Source organism: Artemia sp. Qi Xiang Cuo, chromosome 11 (genome assembly GCF_049724085.1).
Source record: "Artemia sp. Qi Xiang Cuo chromosome 11, ASM4972408v1, whole genome shotgun sequence".
Lineage (NCBI taxonomy): Eukaryota > Metazoa > Arthropoda > Branchiopoda > Anostraca > Artemiidae > Artemia > Artemia sp. Qi Xiang Cuo.
The window spans coordinates 38,031,623-38,054,041 of record NC_142804.1 but is presented as its reverse complement, the minus strand read 5'-3'; the positions used below and the strand labels follow the sequence as shown (position 1 = coordinate 38,054,041).

Sequence of the window (22,419 nt, the reverse complement as noted above, 5' to 3'; positions counted from 1 at the left end):
TTATTTTTACTTTTATTTTAAAAGTAATAATAACATGAGATGTGTTCTTTGGTTTGGGAACTAAGATATGAATTATATAGGATAACTGTGTATTTGAACAAGTTTATAAATACAGTGTAAAAAAAAGTATCAGTGAAGTATTGTGTGTGCATTCTCTGCAAACATAATCCGTGCATGCTAGGCTACTAGGCCAGCTTAAATATTATTTTCGAGCATCTTAGTAAATGAATAATATCAATAGTTTTATAAATATTTACCTGAGATTGAATGGAATTGTCTTTCCGTTTCATGATATCACTGAATGCACTCCATTCACCTTCAATATTGTCTACGTGCAGCCATTGGTTAGGGAATTGGAACCGTTGTCTTTCCAAGATACGCTGGCCCTCTTTGAATACTTCCACCTGTAAGATTAATCATAGGGTACAAAAAATGGCGCAAAACCTTTTCTGAATAAAATTATATGAATATGTAACGCTGGATAAAGAAACTTGAAATAGAGTTGGAATAGTGAGTGATTCTTTGGAATTCAATTTAGTTTAGGTTTGTTTTCATCTACCTTATTCCAATAAAACAATTATAATCTAAAGATAAATACAAACTTTTTAATTTAATTTGTTTACATAAATCTATACTAGGTTTGTTAAAAAAACAATAACCAAGCTTCTTTTTTCTTCTGTCTACAGATACATAAATGCTTTTTTTATGTAACTGTAAAACTAATTAAAAATAGACCTTTTTCAGCTCTTCCACGTTTTTTTTAATGTGTGTGACTTTTACGATAGTAAATATAACTGAAATTTTCGGCTCGGAATTATTTGTTAGCATGAAACATACTAAACTGACCAAGGGACTTACGATGAGGACTAGTCAAACAGAATGGTATTAGAAAGTATCAAACAGAACGTAAAATTAACTAAGTTGTTCCAAATCTAGTCACAAATCTACTGAAAATGATGTCCATACTGGAAGGATATCAACGCCATTCAATGCCCCAAATCGCCCCAGGGAAAGATTTGACTTGTTCAAGTCAACGTTTAATGGTGCCCAAACAGCAGAGGTGATCGTACATCAGTAGGCTTACCTTACAAAACGAAAGCCAAGATATAGGGAAGATATCATTTTGCCATTAAGTTTTACTCAGGGACTCCTATTATAAGAACAACAAACAAAGACGCGACCATATGTCAATAGCTTTTTAATAATGTAAATGATCAACAAATGCATTCCCATATAAATATGCTTCAGTAAAATATTCAATATATACAAATATATGTTCCCCAAAATTTTTTTTACAGCCAAAGTTAAACTTTTGTAGCTAAATCGGTAAATATTTCAGACAACAAGTCCATAAAAAAAGGGATCCAAAGAACACCCTAAAGGCATACAAAAAAGGAACAAAACTAGAAAACTAGAAAACTTATTACAAAAATTAGAAATTGTACAGTAGATTAAACAAAATTACACAGATTTTCCCCAAGTTGCAAGGCTTTTAGGTTACACAGAGTCTGACAATTTCAAATTAAAAGAGATAAAATCACGCTTTGAATAAAATCTGGGTCAATTTTCAACTGCTTTTGTTTTACTTGAAAATAAAAATTTTTTTTTTCTCCAAATGTTGTATTTAACAATTATATCTAAATGCGTTTCGGAACTAACAGAAACCCATTATTCGATTGACAACATGCCTCTAACTTTATGGTAAATCAAAAGAATTTTTGACGCGATTTACACGCAGAATTGGATGGTCCAATTTTTTTTTTCTGAAAAAGTAAAGGTGGGTGGAAAGCTTAGACTACCAACATTGCATCTTTATTTGCTCTCCTAGATCCTTTTTAACAGTAACTTTTTCGAAATCTAGCCGCGAACATTATCTAATAAAAAAATTAAAAAACATATATAGGTTAGAATACAGGGACTTCTTAAGAAAATTTCGGAAATTCTATAATCAACGAGAGTGAAGCGTCAAAAGACATGCAAATGGTGAAAAGGAAGAACCAGTATTAAGGAAAAAAACCGAGGAATCAGGGAGGGAAAAAATGAGAAAACTATGGTAATGGTTCCGTTGCACAGGGATTTTTTTTCTATAAACTTTGGGGTAAGGCAATGGATTTGGGAAGGGGGGGGGAGACAAAACATATTGAGGATCACTACAGGACAAATAATTCTGAGGGGAGAGTCTTTTAGAGGAAATATTTTCAGTGTGAGGGTCGTTTGTTGCATTTTCAAATGGACATTTTTTTTTCTACCCTCTAGGGTTTCTAACCAGGCAGTTTTTAGTAAGAGATTGTATTTATCGTCGAGAGCCCCCTTCAGAAGATATTCACAGGGAAACATTTTTTGGACGTATTAAAGTTTATGCAACTCCTCATTAGAAATGCCTGGGTACCAGATCGTTTATATGGTGGTCTTCAGCTATTGTTAGTGATCATATTTTTAGACTACTTATGCAGATATAACTTAAAAAATCTTAATTAAAGATGAATCAAATAAAACTGAAGTGTTAATGCAAAGCCATCAAACAGTTAAACCATTTGATATAGAAAATATCTTACCTGTTTCTCCCAATTTTTCATCTTCCTCTTCAAAGACTGAACATACGTGATCAAAACAACAGCATCAGCAGTCGATGAAGCCTCAAGACTCTGTTCTTCCAAATCCGTGCGGGATTTGCTCACGGAAGTATGGAACTGAGACATTTCAGTTCCCAACAATGATCCAAATTTCCCAAGAGTTTCTTTGTGTAATGAGTCATATTTCAAAGTGACCTTGCTCTGTACTTTGGCATAATCGATAATGATAGGTCCCAGATCCTTTCGGGTCTCCGTTGTGTCAAATGTAGCACGCGATTTTCTGGAAGAAATAGAAGTTCATGAAATTAGCCTTTAGCGATACAAATAGCATATTACTGTCGTGCGACAAAATTAGTCCACAGCTTATAAGCGGACGAATCACACAAAACTTACGGTGTGTGCTGCAGTGATAGAACAAATTTTAATGAGATCGACAAATGATGTTTCTCATTCAGGTGAGAAACGCAGTCCTTAGAGATCAAGCTTGCAAGTATTTCTGACATTCGGAAGCAAATCTCTACATATTTCAGGGCTAATTTACATAAAATTATAATAAACCGGTCTAATATCCAATGATCTGGCCTTAATCTGGTTGATCTGGACGAAAGCTCCAGCTTAAATAGTTCTGCTATTTATTCAATTTAAAAACAGACAGACGTTAAGGTAAAAGGCTCATTGTATTACGTCTAAGGCTACCTACAAGTTATTTTGCTTATTATACTTTTTGGCAAGGCCAGGAAGGATTTAAGTGAATTTGTAGGGTCAGTAAATTTAATTACGTATCAAGTTTTGAAACACACTATTTTTCTATTTTCTATATTTTTAATATTAATAGATCTAAAACTAGGGTGGGGTTATTTTCAGTTTGGCAAAAATGGTTTTGTAAATGAGAGGATTGCCATATTGATTTCTTCGATTTGACTCTTATAAATGAGAGCATTGCCATATTAATTCCTTCGATTTGACTCGAGTTTGCTTTGCGGGTTTCAGGATTGAACTTTAGTGGATCACCTTAATACTTAGGCGGTTTTCGGTTTTGGCATACCAATCTAGTGAAATCTGCTGTATTTGGATAATCTGGTATTTGTAGAGACAAATATCAGATTTTGGGCAACAGATAGCTTGCCTCTTTTATCTAATAATGTTTCCCGGAGATATTGCAACTGTCCCCTAAAACTTTGATTGCTCATAATATTAGTAAATTTAAATTCAGAGGTTTGTCTCTATAAACGTCTCTATATTTCAAAGACTGAAGATAATCAAGTTAGTATTTTTCACATTTAAATTTGTAATCTACCTCCTTTTTCTTAAAACAAAATTGTTATCCTTTAATAGAGATCTTCATAGTTATAATGCACGAGGAGCCTCAAACCTGGTACACCCATTTCGAAATATGACAAGATCTTCTTTTGTGATTAGAAATTTCGTCCCTTCTGTTTTTGATAGAACTCCAATGGAAATTAAAAATTCGGGGAAATTAGCAACCTTCAAGGTTGCACCGAGGAGATTTTTCGCCGCGAAAGAACAGCAATGATGTGTTTCTTTAAGTAGAATAATTGTTATTTATGTGTGAAACGTATTTAGATGGTAAGAAGGATAATCTAAAACTAGGGTTACAGCATATATAGAGCAGAGAAGACTTGCCACTTTCTGCAAACGAGTCCTTTAGGCCTTTCTAATATTAGCTGCATAGTATTTTTTATATATATGTAAAATAAACCAGTCCTATAGTCTTTGTGTATTATTACAGGGAGCGTTTTGTTGTAAGGTGATATAATTTGCTTGTGACCGCCTGACCGTCAATACCTCGCTCTTTACGCTAAAGTCCGAATTTTGTTCCAGTTCTGCAAGAATAGCCCCTGAATCATAAAGGACGTTTAATTGGAATAAATAGCTCTTTTGAAAGTACTAAAAATAACTTTAGCGTAAAGAGCGAGGTATTGACAGGGGCAAACTCCCTCATATACTTATTAATTTATGTTCGTTTTAAGTTTTAATGTTGCTCTTACTTTCAGTTGAAAAAACTTTTTTTTTATTTAATATCAGATCGTTTTTTAAATAATGCTAGGAAATCCGGCGCCCCTTTATGGAAAATTCCCTTCCCTCATGGAAAGATAAACTGCTCCCCGATTACCCCCACCAGAAAAAATCCCCACAGAAAACGTTTGTATATTTTCCAGTAACCAACACTATATGTAAACAATGGGCAAAGTTCATAACTTGCAGCACTTCTCTCCGGGGACTCTGGGGGATTCAGTAGTCTCCAAAGACATAGCTATTATGTTTTTCGACCATGCTGAACGAAATGGCTATCTCAAAATTTTTATCAGGTGACTTTGGAAACAAAAACAGCGTGAGAGAGGGCCTAGTTGTCCTCCAATGTTTTTGGTCACTTAAAAAGGGCACTGGAACTTTTAATTCCCATTCGAATGAGCCCTTTCTCTATATTCTAGGACCCCTAGGTCGATAAGATCAACCATGGAAAAAAAAAAAAAAAAAAAAAAAAAATGAACACGCATCCGTAATCTTTCTTCTGGCAAAAAATACAGAATTCCTCATTTTTGCAGATACAGGCTTGAAACCTCTACAGTAGGATTCTCTGATACACTGAATCTTGTGGTGAGATTTTCATTGAGATTCTATGACTTTTAGGAGTTGTTTCCTCCTTTTTTCGAAAATAAGGTAAATTTTCTCAGAAAATTATTTTGGTGTATCCATTGGAATCACAATTCCGTTTCTTAGAGTTTCGGTTACCATTGAGCCAAGTTGCTCCTTAATTACAGTTCGTTACCACGAACTATTTAATAACTATCACCCTAGTGTTAATCGTAGAACGTCATGTGGAAAATTTTAAAAGGAAGAATTTTTCCCTCCTTAGATAGAATAAACTTCTTTATCAAATGTCAGTTTGGATTTTGTTTTATTGGAATTAATAGATTACTTAGATAATAATACCATGCACCCACTGTCTTGTTTAATATTGAACAAGCATTTGACTCTTAACCAAAACATTCCTATCAATAAAATGAACAAAGCAGGTTTACGAGGGAGGTTACTAGAAATAATAAAACAATATTTTTGTGGTCGTCAGATCGTGGTGGATGTTGGTGGTTACCTGTCAGGTACGGATGACCCTGAAGATGTTTATGTCTCACAGGGCTTTGTATTAGGTCCACTTTTATTCTTGATGTATAATAGCTATCTTCTGCGATGATTTTAACAACATATTTAGCTAATCAATGTCTTTTCTCAAACTGTTTAGTACCAAATATATGAAAACTGAGGGTATGACTTTCAGTCGTTAAAGTACTAAAATAAAAGAAAACTCATGTCAAGAGCTCCAAGTTCTTCAGCATGAGATCCAAAGGGTGGAATCTTACCGCTTTTATTGATTGATTAGAGGATTTAAAAGAGATTTTTACTAATCACTCAGTGAAATGTCTAGCACCAAATATTTGAAAAATTGCATAAAATCATTTTCTTTGGTAATTAATACATATTATTGACAAGTTGATTAACAGTTCTTCTGAGTTGATGAGATTATCCCCGTTGACAGCAATAACAATACCCTTCTATGTTTGCAGCGACCAACTGGCCGGAGGGGTTGCAATCCACACTCAAGTTTTGATTTTAAGATCAAACATTCGCAAATTAAAAAAACAAATTATAACAAACCCATGTCATAAACCAAATGGAATCGATTAAGAAAGCAGATTATGTCTATATGAACAAACTTCTTGGAAAAGCCCTCCCATCACAACGGTAGCTATCCGGTTTTGGATATGAAGCACCTAAAATACAAATCTAGAATGCAAGTGATCCTTCGATTTGTATTATCCCAAACAATCGAGTTCAAGAGATTGAGAGGCACCAGCCCTTGAAGCATGCAAATCCGATGAGCAAATGCACTTCTGGTTCGTACACTCCCTTACTCTTCAATTTGAGATTGAGAGACTAACTGCCAGATCTTAGAAATGAAGTACCTACTGTGCCAATTCCGTGTACTAGTGGTTTTACAGGTAATGCCATCCTTCACGATCAACTTCTAGAGAATAAGGGGTAAACCCTCCAGTTCTAAAAATGGAGCATCTGGCTTGAACATCCAGCCTTCAGTATGAGACATTTGATGTTCAAACCCGGCGCCTGTTTGAGGATGATTTAATTATTCATGCAACAAATTAGGGAGCTCTAAGAGGTTAAAAAAAGCTGCAAAGAGGAAGTTTAACTCGAGTTTGAGTATAACAGAGCATGGGTATATGATGGATGGAGTCTGTCGGCGTGAGCTTAAAAGGGTAGAAGAGACCCTCATTCCTCTACCAGAATGAAAAAAAAGGTAGGGGGTGGGGAGGTTAGGGGAAAAGAACCCCACCCGTCACTAGAGAAGTTGAGCGATGTCAATTATATGTTGAGTTGGACCAGATGGAGGTATGTCCTGTCAACTTACTCATAAAACTGAATCAAGCCAGGATTCGTGCAATAAATCTGCAGCAAAAACCAGTCAAACTCCCCATCTTCTGATTACAAACGCTGGAGGATGATGAGAATGAGCCCGTCTTGGATAGTATAGATCTGGCAGAAAAGCATGAGATTGGTTCTTTAGCAAGTCACGCCCCTCAACAAGCAACTGTTTCTGCTCTGTAAGGGCCAATTATGGACGACTTTCTAAGGGCGTAACCTTCTTAAACTGTACTCCATGGACGAGCCCTCTCTCCATGAGCCGCTGATACCTTTTCCCTCGCATCTATAACTTGTACCGTTTTACTTTACTCTCCGTCTCAACTAGTGTATGTAACTGCTCCCCATTAAGCTGAGACACATAAATATTGTCGCTCCGGCACCTAGTCTTGGCCCATCAACAGCCTCCATTGTCACGTTTCTTAGCCCTCCCCGTCCCTAACCCGACAACTATTCCCCAAATGGGAATCCCCAACTATCAACGTTAGGCTTGACCTACTCATTATAATTTACCCCCAACTCCCAGCGAAGACCCTAAGCTGTCGGTAGAGCCTACGATTCCTAATTCTATACCATATTTCCAGGGCAGACTTCTATTCTCGTTTAAGGTTTGGACCTATTTCCATTAATGGAAGATAAAAAAACAGCTGGAGCCAAATCCTAAGAAACCTGGTACTGTTCCATGTACCAGAACCTTCACAGTTACCCCCTTAATCCTGGGTCTCTTATCAGGTGCCACCTGACCTGTTATTGTTGTTCAAGAGGGTCTGCCTTTCCTAGTTCCTTTGTCCTGGGCTCTCGCTCGTAGACCCATCTCCCCATGTTATTGTTGCCTAGAGGCGATTTTCTCTTTCCACACCCTGCTCCTTTGCCTTATTCATATCAACAGGTCGACGTAACTACCAAAACACTTTCTTTTGCCCCTTAAGCTAGAAAAACAACCTCCAGTTCCCCACATATTTCGTATGTTCATTCTCCACCACGCCCAGAAAAGCTCCAATAGTGGCAGATTTAGTCCAAAATGCATTCGGCGTCAAACACCCTGTCTCCCCTTCCTAGCAGTCTCTTCTTTTTCTGTTTCAAAGAATGCCCTACAAGACCTCTTCATAGACTGTGAGGAAGAGATTTATTTCCTGGAGCTGTTCCCATCCAAGGAGGAAGTGAGACTCCTAGATCTTATTTGGGAAGAGCTAGACCAAGTCTAAACAACGGATCTGCTCCCATTGCCCAGCTATCCTATGACCAGATAGAGGTCCTAACCCTGCAGCTATGAACGGTAGAGGTCCTAAAGCTAGAGCTACGACTACCGGGCGGGCCACCGCTTCGGGCGTAAATAAAGAAGAGAAGAACCGGAGAAAAAGCGAGTGAGAAGAAAGTACATGTATATTTTATTAGTTTAAACTGTGTGACAGGGTTGGGCGGAAAGTTGACTCGAGGGGGGAAGGGTCAGGTTTTATCGTGAAAATCTCTCCCAAGCCCGACAGATCGAGTTTGGAGGCCATCTAGCTTGTGGAATGAGCTAAATTTTAGATTATTCTTAAAATTTAAATCAGCATCTAGTTCTTAAATATTTACATCAGTATACTTAAAATATTGAAAATCTTGTGAATAAAGATTTGCAAGAAATGCTTTTATCTATAGCAGACGTAATTAAGCTTACTTTATATCACTTAGGCACTGCATCCAAGTAGAAATGTCCTCTCCCAATGTTCCATAAAGCTTCTCTGGTTGTAGATCCCAGAGAGCCTGATATCTGAACCATTCTTCAACATAAATGTTGGCATCATTCATTTTGTCTTCAATAACTTTATATGCTCTATTAAGGATATCTTTTCCACCTGGAAGTTTGACAAGGATGTCCCGGTAAGACGGGTTCTGTTGGTTATCAATGCCAACCTAAAAAAAAAAATACCACATAAGGTTCTATTATAGTTAGGTTAGTTTCATAATTACCCAAAAAAGTAGCTTTATGTATTTAAATAACGTTTTGTATTTTTGGTCTACTTTCATTAGATATAATTTAAACAATATACGGTAACGGCACAAACGGCAATTGTTCACTTTCGTGGGAAAAGTAAAGTGAAATGAAGCGTTAAAGTATAGAACAAAAAAAACTATTATGAAATAAATAGTGCCAATTTTAAAGATGCAAAATCAATCTTGAAGTTCCTCCCTTTTGAATTAGCTTGAGAACATAGAATTAAAATCAAGTATTTTGCAGTAGGCATGGAATCTCAACAAAGAATGGTCTAAAGAAAACAATTTAAATATTTTCCTAGAAAGTTAACTTATTTTTGTGTATGAGAAATAAAAACCCCCTTCCTCCCCCCGAGACTATATAGACTAAGGTATAGCTAATATGTATAGATACTGTCTATGAACTTACGGCTCCCCTAGTTCAATGAAACTCTCCAGCATGGGTCTACAGCCTACATTAAGTCCTTTAAAGAATCCAAGTTCCTAACAAGATTCCTTACACCCTCTAGAGTTCCAATTTTTCTTGTAAACTATGGTATAACGTTTATGAAACTTTCAAGAAAGAACTGAAGGTCTATATTAGATGTAAGAAGATATCTTATAGTGTCTTCGACAACATCTTACTACTTCTTAGACGTGAAAGATTCTGTGGAAATGAATTATAAAAAGGTTGGCCTTCAGAAACGCAATTTCAAAGACCATGATCCCAGAGAAGCAGATAGTAAGCCTATCTTTATTCTTCAAAATTACAACATATATGATTTTATATTTATTTTTTAACTTACTAAAGAATTCCTCTAAGGCAAAGAATCTCGTATCTGTGCGAGGATATACAGTTATGAAAGTTTCAACATGATGGGAAGAAATAGAAGAAAAAAATTCTAATACTTGGAATGGTCTATAAATAAGAAAATAAACTTAATTGATCCCTCGTTAAAAATACAAACTTTTACCTGGAATCGTGAACTTTGAATACGCGGCTGTGAAGTAACAATTGCCTCCCAAGCAAGGAGTTGCTCCAGTAGTTTGCACCTTCCTTCAGCCAAAGGAGGATGGAGATACATTGTCTGATTAGTGATACGTATTTCATGAACTGACTTATTGATTGCCGGGTCGCCACCAGGTTTTGGTCCAGGATTTGTTTCCGTATCTATAGTCATATCGATATCGTCTTTTTTGCCTTCAAGAGCCAATGTCCATGCTTCAATACCCGCTTGAATCCTAAGGAAAAAAAGAATATAGCTAGAAAAAACATTCCCTCGATTTCATTTAAAAATGATTCAGATATTTTTCGTTAACAGTTCTGATTCTTTTTATGGCATGTTGGACTGGCAAATAAAAAAAAATAGATCTTAATGGTGGAGCAAGGTCCAAATTTAATCGAATTCCGAGGCCAATTTTACTACAGTAGAATCCCAATTATGACACAATTCCTTACTTCAATTCTTATTCCTATCAATCGTGTGAACAATAATAGACCCATTTCATCTACTAAATTATCTATTAGTTACTAATTCATTTATTCAATATAAAAGTGAGCCCAATTAATCTTCTCTATTTACATTTAAAGCACCCTCACATTTAATCGAACTCCATAATATTAAAAAGTTTTTGTTCAAAAAAGTTTTATTTAGTTTTCCGATTAATGAGGGAAGTAACTAACATCGAGTAAATTTTTAGATAATCTTCTTTTTTAATTAAAAATGTCCTTTATTAAATCTATGTTTAAACTTACAAAGAGTTTATACGAATGACATTATATATGAATTCAGTTGTTTCGCATATATCTAAACATAGCTTGAAATTACTTTGTCTTGAAACAAAACTTTCATTTTCCTGAAAATAACCTTTTATTGTGAAGTATGAGACATATTTTTAGAATTCACCCCCCGATCTAATTCAGCGTTTGAAAAAATTACCAAAATGTTCTCAGGATTTGTAGTTTTATTTAGAAGGAGATATGAAAACAGTAAATATCTACATAGTAGTTGGGAAGATCTGAGTGTCACTCTTCAAAAATGTGTCTCGCCTCGACACAATGACCTACATGGTCAAGAATATCTAACATATAAGAACATATCGCAAATTACTGATTGTCTAACAAATTAAGCAGATTTACATACTTGCATATCTTCTTTGTGAAACTGTACTAAAAGCAGGAGAACCGGAAGGGTTCTCAAAAGAAGGGAATTAAACCCCTTTCTGTCTTTTATGTCCCTAAAATCCGGTTTCAGCGTATGCTGAACGAAAACAGTTGGAGTTGATTCGCTATTTTCTAAGGAATTCTTTTAGATACAATAATTTTTTCGTACAGCCATGCATCAACTTCGTGACAAGAAGACTATATATGTGGCCAATCGTGCTTTTTATCTTTGCAAAGTGAAGACTTGAAATTACAGCAACATGATGCCAAAAAAGAAGAATAAATACGGATCTACAGGCACTTTTCATTTTACAATCAAGGCAGTCAGAAAAGAGTTGAATTGAAATAAGACAGGAGTAGTAGTTCGTGATCACACGCCATGCGTTTTCTAGTTAAAATTAGTATTGACGATATCAGCGTTGGCTGGTGCACCAACCAATATACGAAATTTTACCACCTAACCTTTTTGAAACTCTAATCCTGCTATATGAAAAAGTTTTCTAAAAATACATAAGAAAAAAAACCAGACCAGCCTTACTATGTAGTTTGTTACGGTCACCAATATAAAGGCCTAAACAATCACAGGAAAAAATTTTAAATCTTAACTTTTCTTGTTGATGGGGGGAGCTAATTTTTTCCAAAGGGCAATGATCTTTTCTTGATCAGAAAAAAATCTATGTAACCGATACCAGATTTATTTTATCTCGTTTTGGTCTATATTTGAATCTGATTTTTCCCATTTTAATTAATATATGGTAAGTTGTTTAGAAGCAACACCTCCAAACAATTGGAGACATTTATGCAGGAAGCATCTAGTGCACTATTTCAGGAATGAATTTATCAATTTGGAAACATTGTCACTAGGCACGTGCATTGAAAAGAGAATGGGTCCCTATGCCCCCATCCCTCCTCTTCACTGAAAGCTCATGATACTATTTATTTTCTTTGCAATTTCATATAGTGCGCAGACGAAAATTTGGCAGGATCACACAAGTGGGGATTTATGTGAGATAATAATACAAAAAAAAAAAAAAAAAAAAAAAAACCTAAGGTAATGATAGCGAAGTTAGAAGTAGGCGAATGTGGATACTAAATTTTATAGTCTTCGGTGTTATTTGTTATCGCAATGGTGACAGTTCATCGTATTTATTTAAAGAAGAATAAAGCCTCTCAAATATTTTTCTACTGAATTTACGATGTCTCCTAAACTCCACCAGTGGTTCCCCCGCGACAATAATCCATCACAACAACTCTAATCCATCTTTTTTTCTCTTTAGCTGATTTCGAAACAAGAAAGCTTATTTTCCAAAAATCTTCTGATAAAGTAGGAATCGGGCAAACACAATTCATCAGTTTAATAGCCCAATCGAGATTTTGGCCTACCAAATTGCTTTTATATTCGAATATTACGATTTGTTGCAATTGTGTGTAATTTTAGTCTCCCAGAGAAGGATGGGAGTCTAAAATCAAACCCCTTCCCTGCAATACTACGAATAAACGAAATTGTTCCATAATTAGAACCTCCCTCATCTCCAACCCCCTCTAGAATGAGCTGGGCCCCTTTCCCAATAGAAACTTCGCTTTTTTCACCTAGTATTTGATTATAGGAAAAACATTAATTTCGATTTAAAAATTAAAAACAAGAACGAATTTCTTCTCTCTTATATAACAATTTCTAAAATACTTCCCTGTATTTTGAACAAGAAGGTGGATGAGGAGGTTTAGCCAAACATAACAAGCAAAGTTACACGATGAACTATGCTAGAATATCCAAAATGTTCCTTAAAAGTTTTCCGAAACATTCCAAGACTATCCTTTCATGGACGATTGGGCAGAAGCTCAGTGGATTAAATAGATAAATGAAGAATATTTCAGTAAAAGATAAGTAACATTTCCCGTTGGTCAAGCATGAAAAATAACTCGGGTCAAAAATGGCTGGTTCCATTTTATTCTAGAATATAATCTCGAATCTGTAAGCTCAGCCAGAGTCGACCTAGCTTTAAATGGGTACCTGGAGAAATCTGGGGAAGGTAAACAGGAAGGGTGTGCGAAAGCACAGGATGGTTGGCCCCCAACCCCCCATTGCAATTCCTGCCTGAAGGGCTAAGAAACGGAGATCAGCACCGCCGGTAGGTACTGCAAGGTTCAATGCCATATTCTTTACCTTTTATATATATATATATATATAATCCCGCTTACATAGAAATCAGTTTATTCGTACGTGAAAGCATAAGCGAGCAAAACCTTGTAAGCCAAGTCACTACACTAAAGATAAAGCTTCGCAGTAAGCAATAAAATGAAGTATGAAAGAATCGTTGGAGAGTATATATCAGACTGTAAGAGAAACTGATTTGTGTCGTTTACTATTCAATATGATACTACAAACTCTGTACTAATAAATGAGTCTTGTCTGGATAGAGAGCCACATGATTGGTCTGCAGACAGTGGCTATCTTAGCATAAGATGATTATATTTGATCCCAAAAGTGGGGTACTACACAAGATCTTTAGCCTGTGCCTCCCCACAAGATCTTGAAAAATACCTTTTTGGGGTAATTTTCATTTTTCATTACCCTCACCCCCAAAGTTTTGTGAGTTGACACCACTGGACTCACTACTTCAATAAATGTAAGAATTCCAAATGACAATTTGAATCAGCTTTTGGAGTTATGCTATTTAAAATATACGAATTATGATATACGAGTGGTACATATTGAAACTCGCTACTCAAAACATAAATAAAGCTCAATCATGAGGTACAATAAAATTCCAAACATACCTAGCAGCAAGCTTTTTTTCGATCTCTTCGTCAAGTTTGACAACCCAAGCATTAAGATTTGAGTATTGTCTCAAAGACAAATCGTCAACCACACGCTGAACTTTGGCAAGGATATCACCAAATGTCTGCGCTGAATATGAACATGTGTCCAAAGATTTTAAATCTGCTTGAATTTGTTCGGACATATTAAGCAAGTCATCAATTCTCTCATGAAATTGAAAAACTAGGTCAGCTAGCTTTTGAACGTAAGGATCAAGTTTGTATGATTCCCAAACAAGCCCAATGCCCTGTAACAAAATAAACTTGTAAAAAATTAAAGATTATCTAAACATTTTAAAACTCGTTTCACTTCCTTCTGGCAGCCCTGCCTAGTCCTGTCATTATTCCTAGCTTTTTCTTTTCTTTTTCATTATTATTTTAATTCGTCCTCTCAATAGCGTAATCCTCAGCTTTTCTTGGTTTGTTTAATTTACAAAAAGAGTAAAAAGCGTTGAGATCCCACTTTTAAGCAAATTTCTGTTAGGTACATCTTATTGTGGGCTCAAATTGTACGCTTTATTCTTTTGAACGTTTGACTTTATTAATACATGTTGACTATATGAACCTGTTAGAATGTGCTTACTTAGCCTGCGCTATATTTTGCGAAGAAATATATACATCGAAATTGACAAAAAAAATGTTCGAGCCAAAATTTATTTACTTATAGTTTGCAAATGCTATAGGCGCATTCGTAGATTCTGCCTCGGTGTAATTGAAGCTTTTTAAATAATGGGTGGGCAGAGAATCCAAAGCAGCTCTTTGAGAGGTTGATTTAACATCCTTTACAGCACATGCGGTACCTCTATTTCAAGTTTGAAGAGCCAATCCTACAACTATAAAAAATTTTCCCAAGCGATCTACTTTAAATACCTGCTCCATTTTTTTTATTTTTTGAAGAAAATGCCATATTTACCACCAGATCTGTCGGTAGTTTTTTACAGCATCACTGGCAATTGTGAGTATTTTAATCAACAAATGTATTCTAATTGATTAACATTTATCAATGAATACTTTTCAATAGTTATTATTTTCTAGGGGGGGGGGTCAAAATATTTATGACTGTCACCTTTTATTCCAGAAGAGAGTCATATAAATTATACTTGAAGTTTTTTATCATTTCTTAGGTCAAAATGTCAAAAAAGACTATAACAATTAGCAGAGTCTCCAGTTGTGTTGTAGTAACATGAACACTTTTTGTATTATAAGACAGCGTTCAGGGAGATTTTTTCAGCTCTTTTTTTGTGACATACCTAATTATATGAAAAAAAAAGAAAAATGAAGACGACAGCTTTAAGATCAATAGAAAAAGCGTCTTTCATTACCTCACTGATGACAGTCTGAACATCTCTGTATATACCTGCAGCAAGCATTGATATATTGTTCTTATCTTCTAGCTAAAAGAGACAAAAAAAAAAATTTTAGGTCTTAGTCACACGACAAACAAAAAACAATACAATCTTCAAGAAAATAACAGAGAACACACCAATTCAAAACTAGCAAGCCTATACATAGAATTCACCTGCAAATTTACATATCAAGTCTGACATGATGCGATCAACAGAAACAATAATGAGAATAAAAGAAGACAAGGAAAAAAAAAAAAGTAAACAAATCCCCCCTCCAAAAAAAACGTAATTTTTTTAAATTATGACGAATCGAAGAACATTTCATACACTGAATGTTCAATATTTTTAACTTCTGTCAAAGGCTACAGCAAGAATATCCTATACCTAACCTAACAAGAAGACTTAAAATAATTAATCAGTCGCACATTAGGCAGCATCAGAAAAACTACCTTTTTATGATGCTACCCTTTTTTGAAAGTTATGCATTCTATATGTAGTACTTCCGGTTTTATTCAACAAGTTCGCAAAGGAGTAACTGGGAATAGCACAAATGTAAGGGAAATCTCCCCATCCAATACAATAGAATTCAAATGGATAACCAATGAAATTAAATTATTTGCCCCGTACAGCAAGAGCAACAAGAAACGCAAAGCATAGACAAATTCAATTATCATAAAGATGATGGGACAAGCTAACCAGGCCATAAAAAAAAAAGAACAACGCGATAAGAATACATTTTAGCGTAGATAGTTTTTCAGGCCAGATAATGTTAGTGTGCCGATTTTTAGAGAAAATTATTGAACCGTTTTGGAGAAAAAATATATACATGCATTAAAATATACACAATTATTGCTCGTTTAAAGACATTCATAAAAAAAAACATTTTCCACAAAATAAGCTTTTTCAAAAAAAAGAACTCTATTATACCAAAAATGAATAAAAATATAATCAAATAATTTACCAAGCATACAACTACCACAAATCAGTATCAATAAACAAATGAAACTCAAAACAAACATAAATTAAAATAAATAACAGAGTCAAACTCAAAACGAAAAGAAATTAATATGAGTAGGGCTCTCTATGCTTTCTAAAAGTCAGAATATAATTTGTATTTTACTGAAAAAATGTGCATTGTCAGTTTAATATACATATGCTGATATTTATTCCTTAAAATCTTAATTAATTTTGATTTTTAAAGTTATAAAAGTGAAAACATTTAAAAGAATTTTTCTATAAAAACCTTATTTGCCGCCAGGGCATAACTTACAACCCTTACCCTGAAGGCTGTGTGTGTGTGTGTGGGGGGGGGGGGTCATCTTCAAAGACCTAATTTCCGAAACTTTCAACTACGTTGAACAAAATTGCTATATCAAAATTTTGATTAGGTGTGTTTAGGGAAATGGTGGGCAATATAGGGGGGTTAGTTGCCCTCCAATCACTTTCGACTATTAAAAAGGGCACTAGCCCTTTCAATTTCTAAACGAATGATCCCTTTTTGAAGTTTCTACGACAACGCTATCTATAAAAAAGCTTATATACCCCCAGGGCATAACTTACAACCCTTGCCCTGATGGCTGTGGAGGGAGTGTCATCCTCAAAGACATTATTTCCAGAACTTTCATCTACATTGAACAAAATGGCTATCTTAAAATTTTAGTTGGATGTGTTTGGGGAAATAGTGGGCGTGGAAGAGGTGTTAGTTGCCCTCCAATCACTTTCGACTATTAAAAGGGCACTATTATATCGAATGAGCCCTTTTCTAAGTTTCTACGACAGCTCCTTCGATACGAAGTGCCCTGGTCTAAAAAAAAAAAAAAAAAAAAAAAAAAAAAAAAAAAAAAAAGATTGTGCCAACATCGTTCTTTACTTAGGCAGCACTATTGCGCTGCCTATGATAATGTTTACCGACATAAAGACCCAATGGGTTTTAAGCCGATTGGAGAAAAACATCTATATTTCAAAGAACAAGTGAGCAGGGGCGGGGGGGGTGGTGTATGTGAAATGCGAGACAGGCACACTTCACGCCTCCAGTCGCACTACACGACTCCTTGTACTAAACTGAACCAAGACTTAGCTCGGTATTGAACTGAATCCTAACTTAACTCGTTTTTGTACCAAGTCTTGACTTAACTGGTTTTGCAGGAAGCCAGTCCGAGGCTCATCCTTAACTCGTTTTTCCATCAAGACTTAAATATCCCTCCACGATTCTGGGATATATTTCCAGTTTAAAACAAGGTGGTGCTACGTTTCTAGTAACATACATCTGTGAAGAACGGTTAACTTCATAATCTGAAGCCGTCTCCCCTGGATCTGTACGGGTCATATCCCCTAGAGATCTTTTTTACCTTTTTACCACTCTGAGATTGATAAATATCTAAAATTTGATCTGATTCTACTTGGGGCTTTGAGGGTGTCTGGTGGTATGCACCTGCATAGGAAGTGAGATGGTTCCCCTGCGATCATATTTGACCCTCGAAAATGGCACAAGAACTTTCTATTCCTGTTCGAACAAGCTTCCTCTTGATTTTCTAATACTATTCGTTCTATACTAAAAAACCGAAAATGGAGAAATATCCCAAAAACATGGAGACGCGGGTCAAAATTACATAAGAGACACATCGTTCTGTGCTAGGTCAACGTTACTTAATTGATTATGAAAAATACGAAATTTCGTATCTTTTTAGACCCAGGTTTAAAACTAAGATTTTTCAGATATGCTCAATTTGATGTTATATTTTCATTAAGAATAAACCTTTTTAAAAAATTATAGTCGTCTTAGGCTAATAACTTTGGTTTGGTAAATCTAAAATTCATGAATTTCACATATGTGAAATCATTGAGAAAAAAAAAATATATGCCCATATCAAATGCAATCATATTTTCAATCTTATGCAATCAAAGTTATGCAATTTCCATTTTGTGCGATCAAAATTCCCTTTTTAGGCTTTTGCATGTTCTCGGTACGGGTTATTCTTTGAGCTAACTTACTAAATAAAAATAAATAATTACAGATCAAGGCAGAAATTTAAAATTTATCGATTTCCTTTTTTTCTTTTTTTTATAACTTCTACTTACATTAAACAGTTTCAAAACATAAGGTCTACCATCGATTTTGGTCTTCGAAGTAATTTAATTTTTTCTGCCAGCTGAAACATTAAATTAAAAAAAAAAATCAACTGAAAGTCAGAAGCAACATTCAAACTTGAAACAAACAAGAATTATTCCCTATGTGAGGGGGCTGGTTATCGGATTATAATGTTTCCTTCCATTGCTATCCACATTTTAAAAATCCTTTCAAACAATATTTTTATCCAGCAATTATACTGAAATCTTTAGTTGGAAAGCTTTTCACTGAACCAAGATAGCGAAAAAAATCGGTTAACAGTTAAGACATGATGCATCATGAGGTGCGAAATAACGGAGAAACATATTATTAAGGCTTGGAGGGAGGGGAGGTGCCTTGTGAGAAAAACGATCATAACACTTGAAAAGAGCATAAACTAAGGAATCTAATGGTACTACTTTTAATTTATTAGTATGTTTCCTGTAGATGTGGTCGACTACAACAAATTTGCTGAATATGGTTAAATTGCATGGGGATTGAGTGAATAGCTCGATGGGAGTTGAGTTGCACGGGACTTGGGTTGAATGGGGGTTGAGTTGAATGAGGATTGCGTTAAATTAGCGAGGGTTATGTTAATGAGGATGAGCTAAGTTTCATGCACACCAACAGAAATATATGTCAAAGATTTAAAGTTTAAATTATTTTCCATTAAAGGGCGTAATTTTCAGACAAAACACAGGACATGAATTTTTTGTTTCCCTTTTTGCCCAAATTTTTTTCGTTCTCTTTTTTTGGCATAAAAAGGGGATGTCACCAGTTTTGATCATGTAAAATAAAAGAAAGAAAGGCGAAGGACGGAGAATGGGCTGGAAATCAATTTCAGGTTCCAAAAATATCTGAATGCCCCCGTGTCTCGAAAGCAGACAAACATTGGTCAAAACAGTAGTAGGCCTTATAAAAATTAGCTTAATTGTAATCTATCATTTACCATGTTCCCATTGATGCCCCATTTTGGTTATCATTATCCTCGTTGCTTTATTTCTGTCTAAAAAATTAGCTAACGGGATTAACAAAATACATAATATGCACTAATACTTCAAGATTACAGTCTGTATGCCGTTACCGTCTAAGGGCAGACTCCCTCACATTTAAGAAAGCTCTGAAACAAATAATTCGTAGACAGAACTGTAAGCAAAGAGTAACTCTTGTCAACAGAAACTCTCCAAAGTTCTTATACTGAGTTTAAATATCGAAAATACATTAATTTTAATTTGTTCCTCAGAAGTTCTTAGCATAAATAATTTTCTGCTAATGTCGGAACAAGAGGTAAAAGACATTCACAAATTTTACTATCTCGAAGAAAATTATAGAATAAAATCAAAAATGTCAGATAACCCCAAAGTTACTATCTACAAAAATACATAGTTTTGCATTTTTTCTTCGAAAGACGGAAGTGCATCAGTTTGTTTTCCCCAGGGATGATCGTATCAAACTAGTCGTTGTAGATTATCGAACGAGGGCTCAATGGTGCGAAAATTTAAAGATCTATTGCCCTTCTTAGGTAACAAAAGAGATCAAACCACAGCAAAGTGCGAATTTTTATGAGCGTATTTCTCCAGCCATTCCAACTGTTTTCAGCGGAAATTATCAGCAATTAACACGTAAATACATTAAGTCAATGACTATTATTCATCTCAGACAGGATCTTTACTTTATTCATGGTGGGTTTAAAAATAGTACCGTTATCGCTAATAATATGCCCAAATGAAACGACAATGAAAGGGTCAAAAGAAGAATGATTAAAAAACAAGGAGCTTCATAATCTTAACTAAAATAAGATGGATCTAAGAAAAGCCTTCCTCCGAAGTTATAAAAAACGATTGTGCCAGGATTTTCGACAAAGAAACTTAGAATTTTTGTTGTGGTTCCTAGTATCTTATCGGCAGGATTGCAGCATACTGCAATCCTGCAGTATGCTGCAGAATATCTTATAAAATTCATAAAAGCGCACACTTGCTACTTAGCACAAAAGTAAACGATTAAATCTTACCTTTTCCAAAGTGCGTTCATAGGTCCGTACACTTTCGATCAGAGAGATCGCGTAAGGATAGAGCTGATTAGTTTGATGTGCTTTGTTGACGATCGCCAAAGGAACCCGGAAGCCCATTGCTTTCAAGTTACGGACCTGGAAATATAAACAGGATCAGGCAAATTGCGATTCACAAACGACCAGGACTAATTAGGCTAAAATGTGATTGGAATGTAAATATATTACATCTACAAGTAGAATGAATGACAGATTTAACAAGTAAGCCTGTATCTTTTTTTTTGCTGTAGCCCATGTTGGCTGTTCAAAATATTTATACATAAAAAATGGTAAACTTAAAAAAAGCAATACGAAAGCTAGTTAAAAAGGTAGCAAGTTTACCCGACAACTGGGTACTTATATTTGGGACGTTAGAAAAAATATACAGGTACATCTTCAACATGGCACTCAAAAAGTACATTATATATATATATATATATATATATATATATATATATATATATATATATATATATATATATATATATATATATATATATATATATATATATATATATATATATATATATATATACAGTATAGACATACAGATAAAATAACAGGTAGAAAACGAAAAATGGATTTGAAAATGGTAGGATTTTTTTGGCTAAGCAAGGGATGAAAATTTCTTGTATGTAGGTATAGACAAAAATATGAACGGAGAAAGGTGTAAATGGGTTGCGAGGCTAGGCAAAGGGGTCAATGTTTAAGAGAAAAGATTTTCGGAGAATAAATTTTCTATACGAGGGTTTAGAAGTCGCATATCCTGCAAAACAAAAACAAACCAGTTTCGCTATTCTGAAGTGTTTCAAGTTTGACTCTCATGAGGCGTGAGTATGAGACTTTTCAACTTTTCAATCTGATCGCACAACTCTTTTGAAAGACCCGAATACCAAACAGGACAAGTGTACTCAAGCCATGGGTGGACAAAAGACCATAGTCAGCAGCAAGGGCTCCAACAAGTCTTGAGTAGCATATTAAGCACAGTAGGACAGGAAGCCAACAAAACTTGGACATCAGCATAGTATAAATAGCTAATGGATAAGAAAGAGCGAGAGAAAGAGACGGATCCAGTGTAAAAAAAACAAGTCCACTAGCAATAAGCCACTAATTGAAATCTTTAAAATAAACAAAAAAAAACCTGGCGAACACCTTTTTTCTAAGACAAAGATGGACTGTTTTCAGAAACCCAAACAAATCATGAAACGGTTTCTATATAACAGAAAAGAAAGGGGTCTAAAGTAAGGGGGTTTGGTGGCGGGGAGGACACCACATTCTTTAAAATACCTAGTTCCAAATGACATAGTCAAACAACTTAAGGTTTATATTTCTTGTGTAAGTTTCGATATATTGTTTTCCAGTTCTACTACAGTTCTAATATATTAAAGAAAAAAAAATTACTATAACTCTGTAGCTGAGATTCAGTTTGATCCATCCACCGAATTAAAATTTTAAAGTTGGCATAAAGGATTCTTTAGATTAAAAATCTCGAAAATTGGTTGGAAGTCCTTGAAAAAGAATTTTTTTTCTTTTATTAAGTAAGTTTAGATCCGTCTCTAACAATAAGTCGAAGTAATATCAAAATTCTATCTCTGTGAATGGATCAATCTGAGACTAATGAACCAAAAACATACGTATATTATCTTTTTGGTGCAAGCTACAGCTACAAGCTTGTCGCGAAATCCCTTGTAACAGAGGGAGAATACACCTTAAGAACATCAACAAAACAAGTACAGCCAGCGATAACAGAACGCTGAATGAAAGTGGTGAATCCCAGTAAAATTGTTTCTTATAGACAGACTGATGACGATTAGTATGTAGAAAAGAAATCAGGTGAAATAGCAACATATATTAAAGTAATTTTTACGTAGTCGAAATCAAAGCTATAGGACGAATAAGAAGAGCATTGATAAAATCATGCGTGCAGTTTCCTGTGCAGGAATCAGGTTAGCCAC

General features: G+C 35.0%; 1 protein-coding gene across 1 annotated transcript in view; it reads right to left on the bottom strand.

The window, feature by feature from the left end:
- The window catches only part of Dhc64C (dynein heavy chain, cytoplasmic), a 275,177-nt gene that overhangs the window by 168,432 nt on the left and 84,326 nt on the right, over positions 1 to 22,419 (bottom strand). Inside the window, exons 11-17 of the mRNA XM_089096466.1 lie at positions 20,429 to 20,563; positions 15,288 to 15,359; positions 13,927 to 14,213; positions 9,959 to 10,226; positions 8,689 to 8,924; positions 2,556 to 2,853; positions 258 to 404 (exon numbers count right to left, since the gene is read on the bottom strand). Coding sequence (XP_088952592.1) covers positions 258 to 404; positions 2,556 to 2,853; positions 8,689 to 8,924; positions 9,959 to 10,226; positions 13,927 to 14,213; positions 15,288 to 15,359; positions 20,429 to 20,563 — 1,443 coding nt within the window. The remainder of the gene's footprint in view (positions 1 to 257; positions 405 to 2,555; positions 2,854 to 8,688; positions 8,925 to 9,958; positions 10,227 to 13,926; positions 14,214 to 15,287; positions 15,360 to 20,428; positions 20,564 to 22,419) is intronic.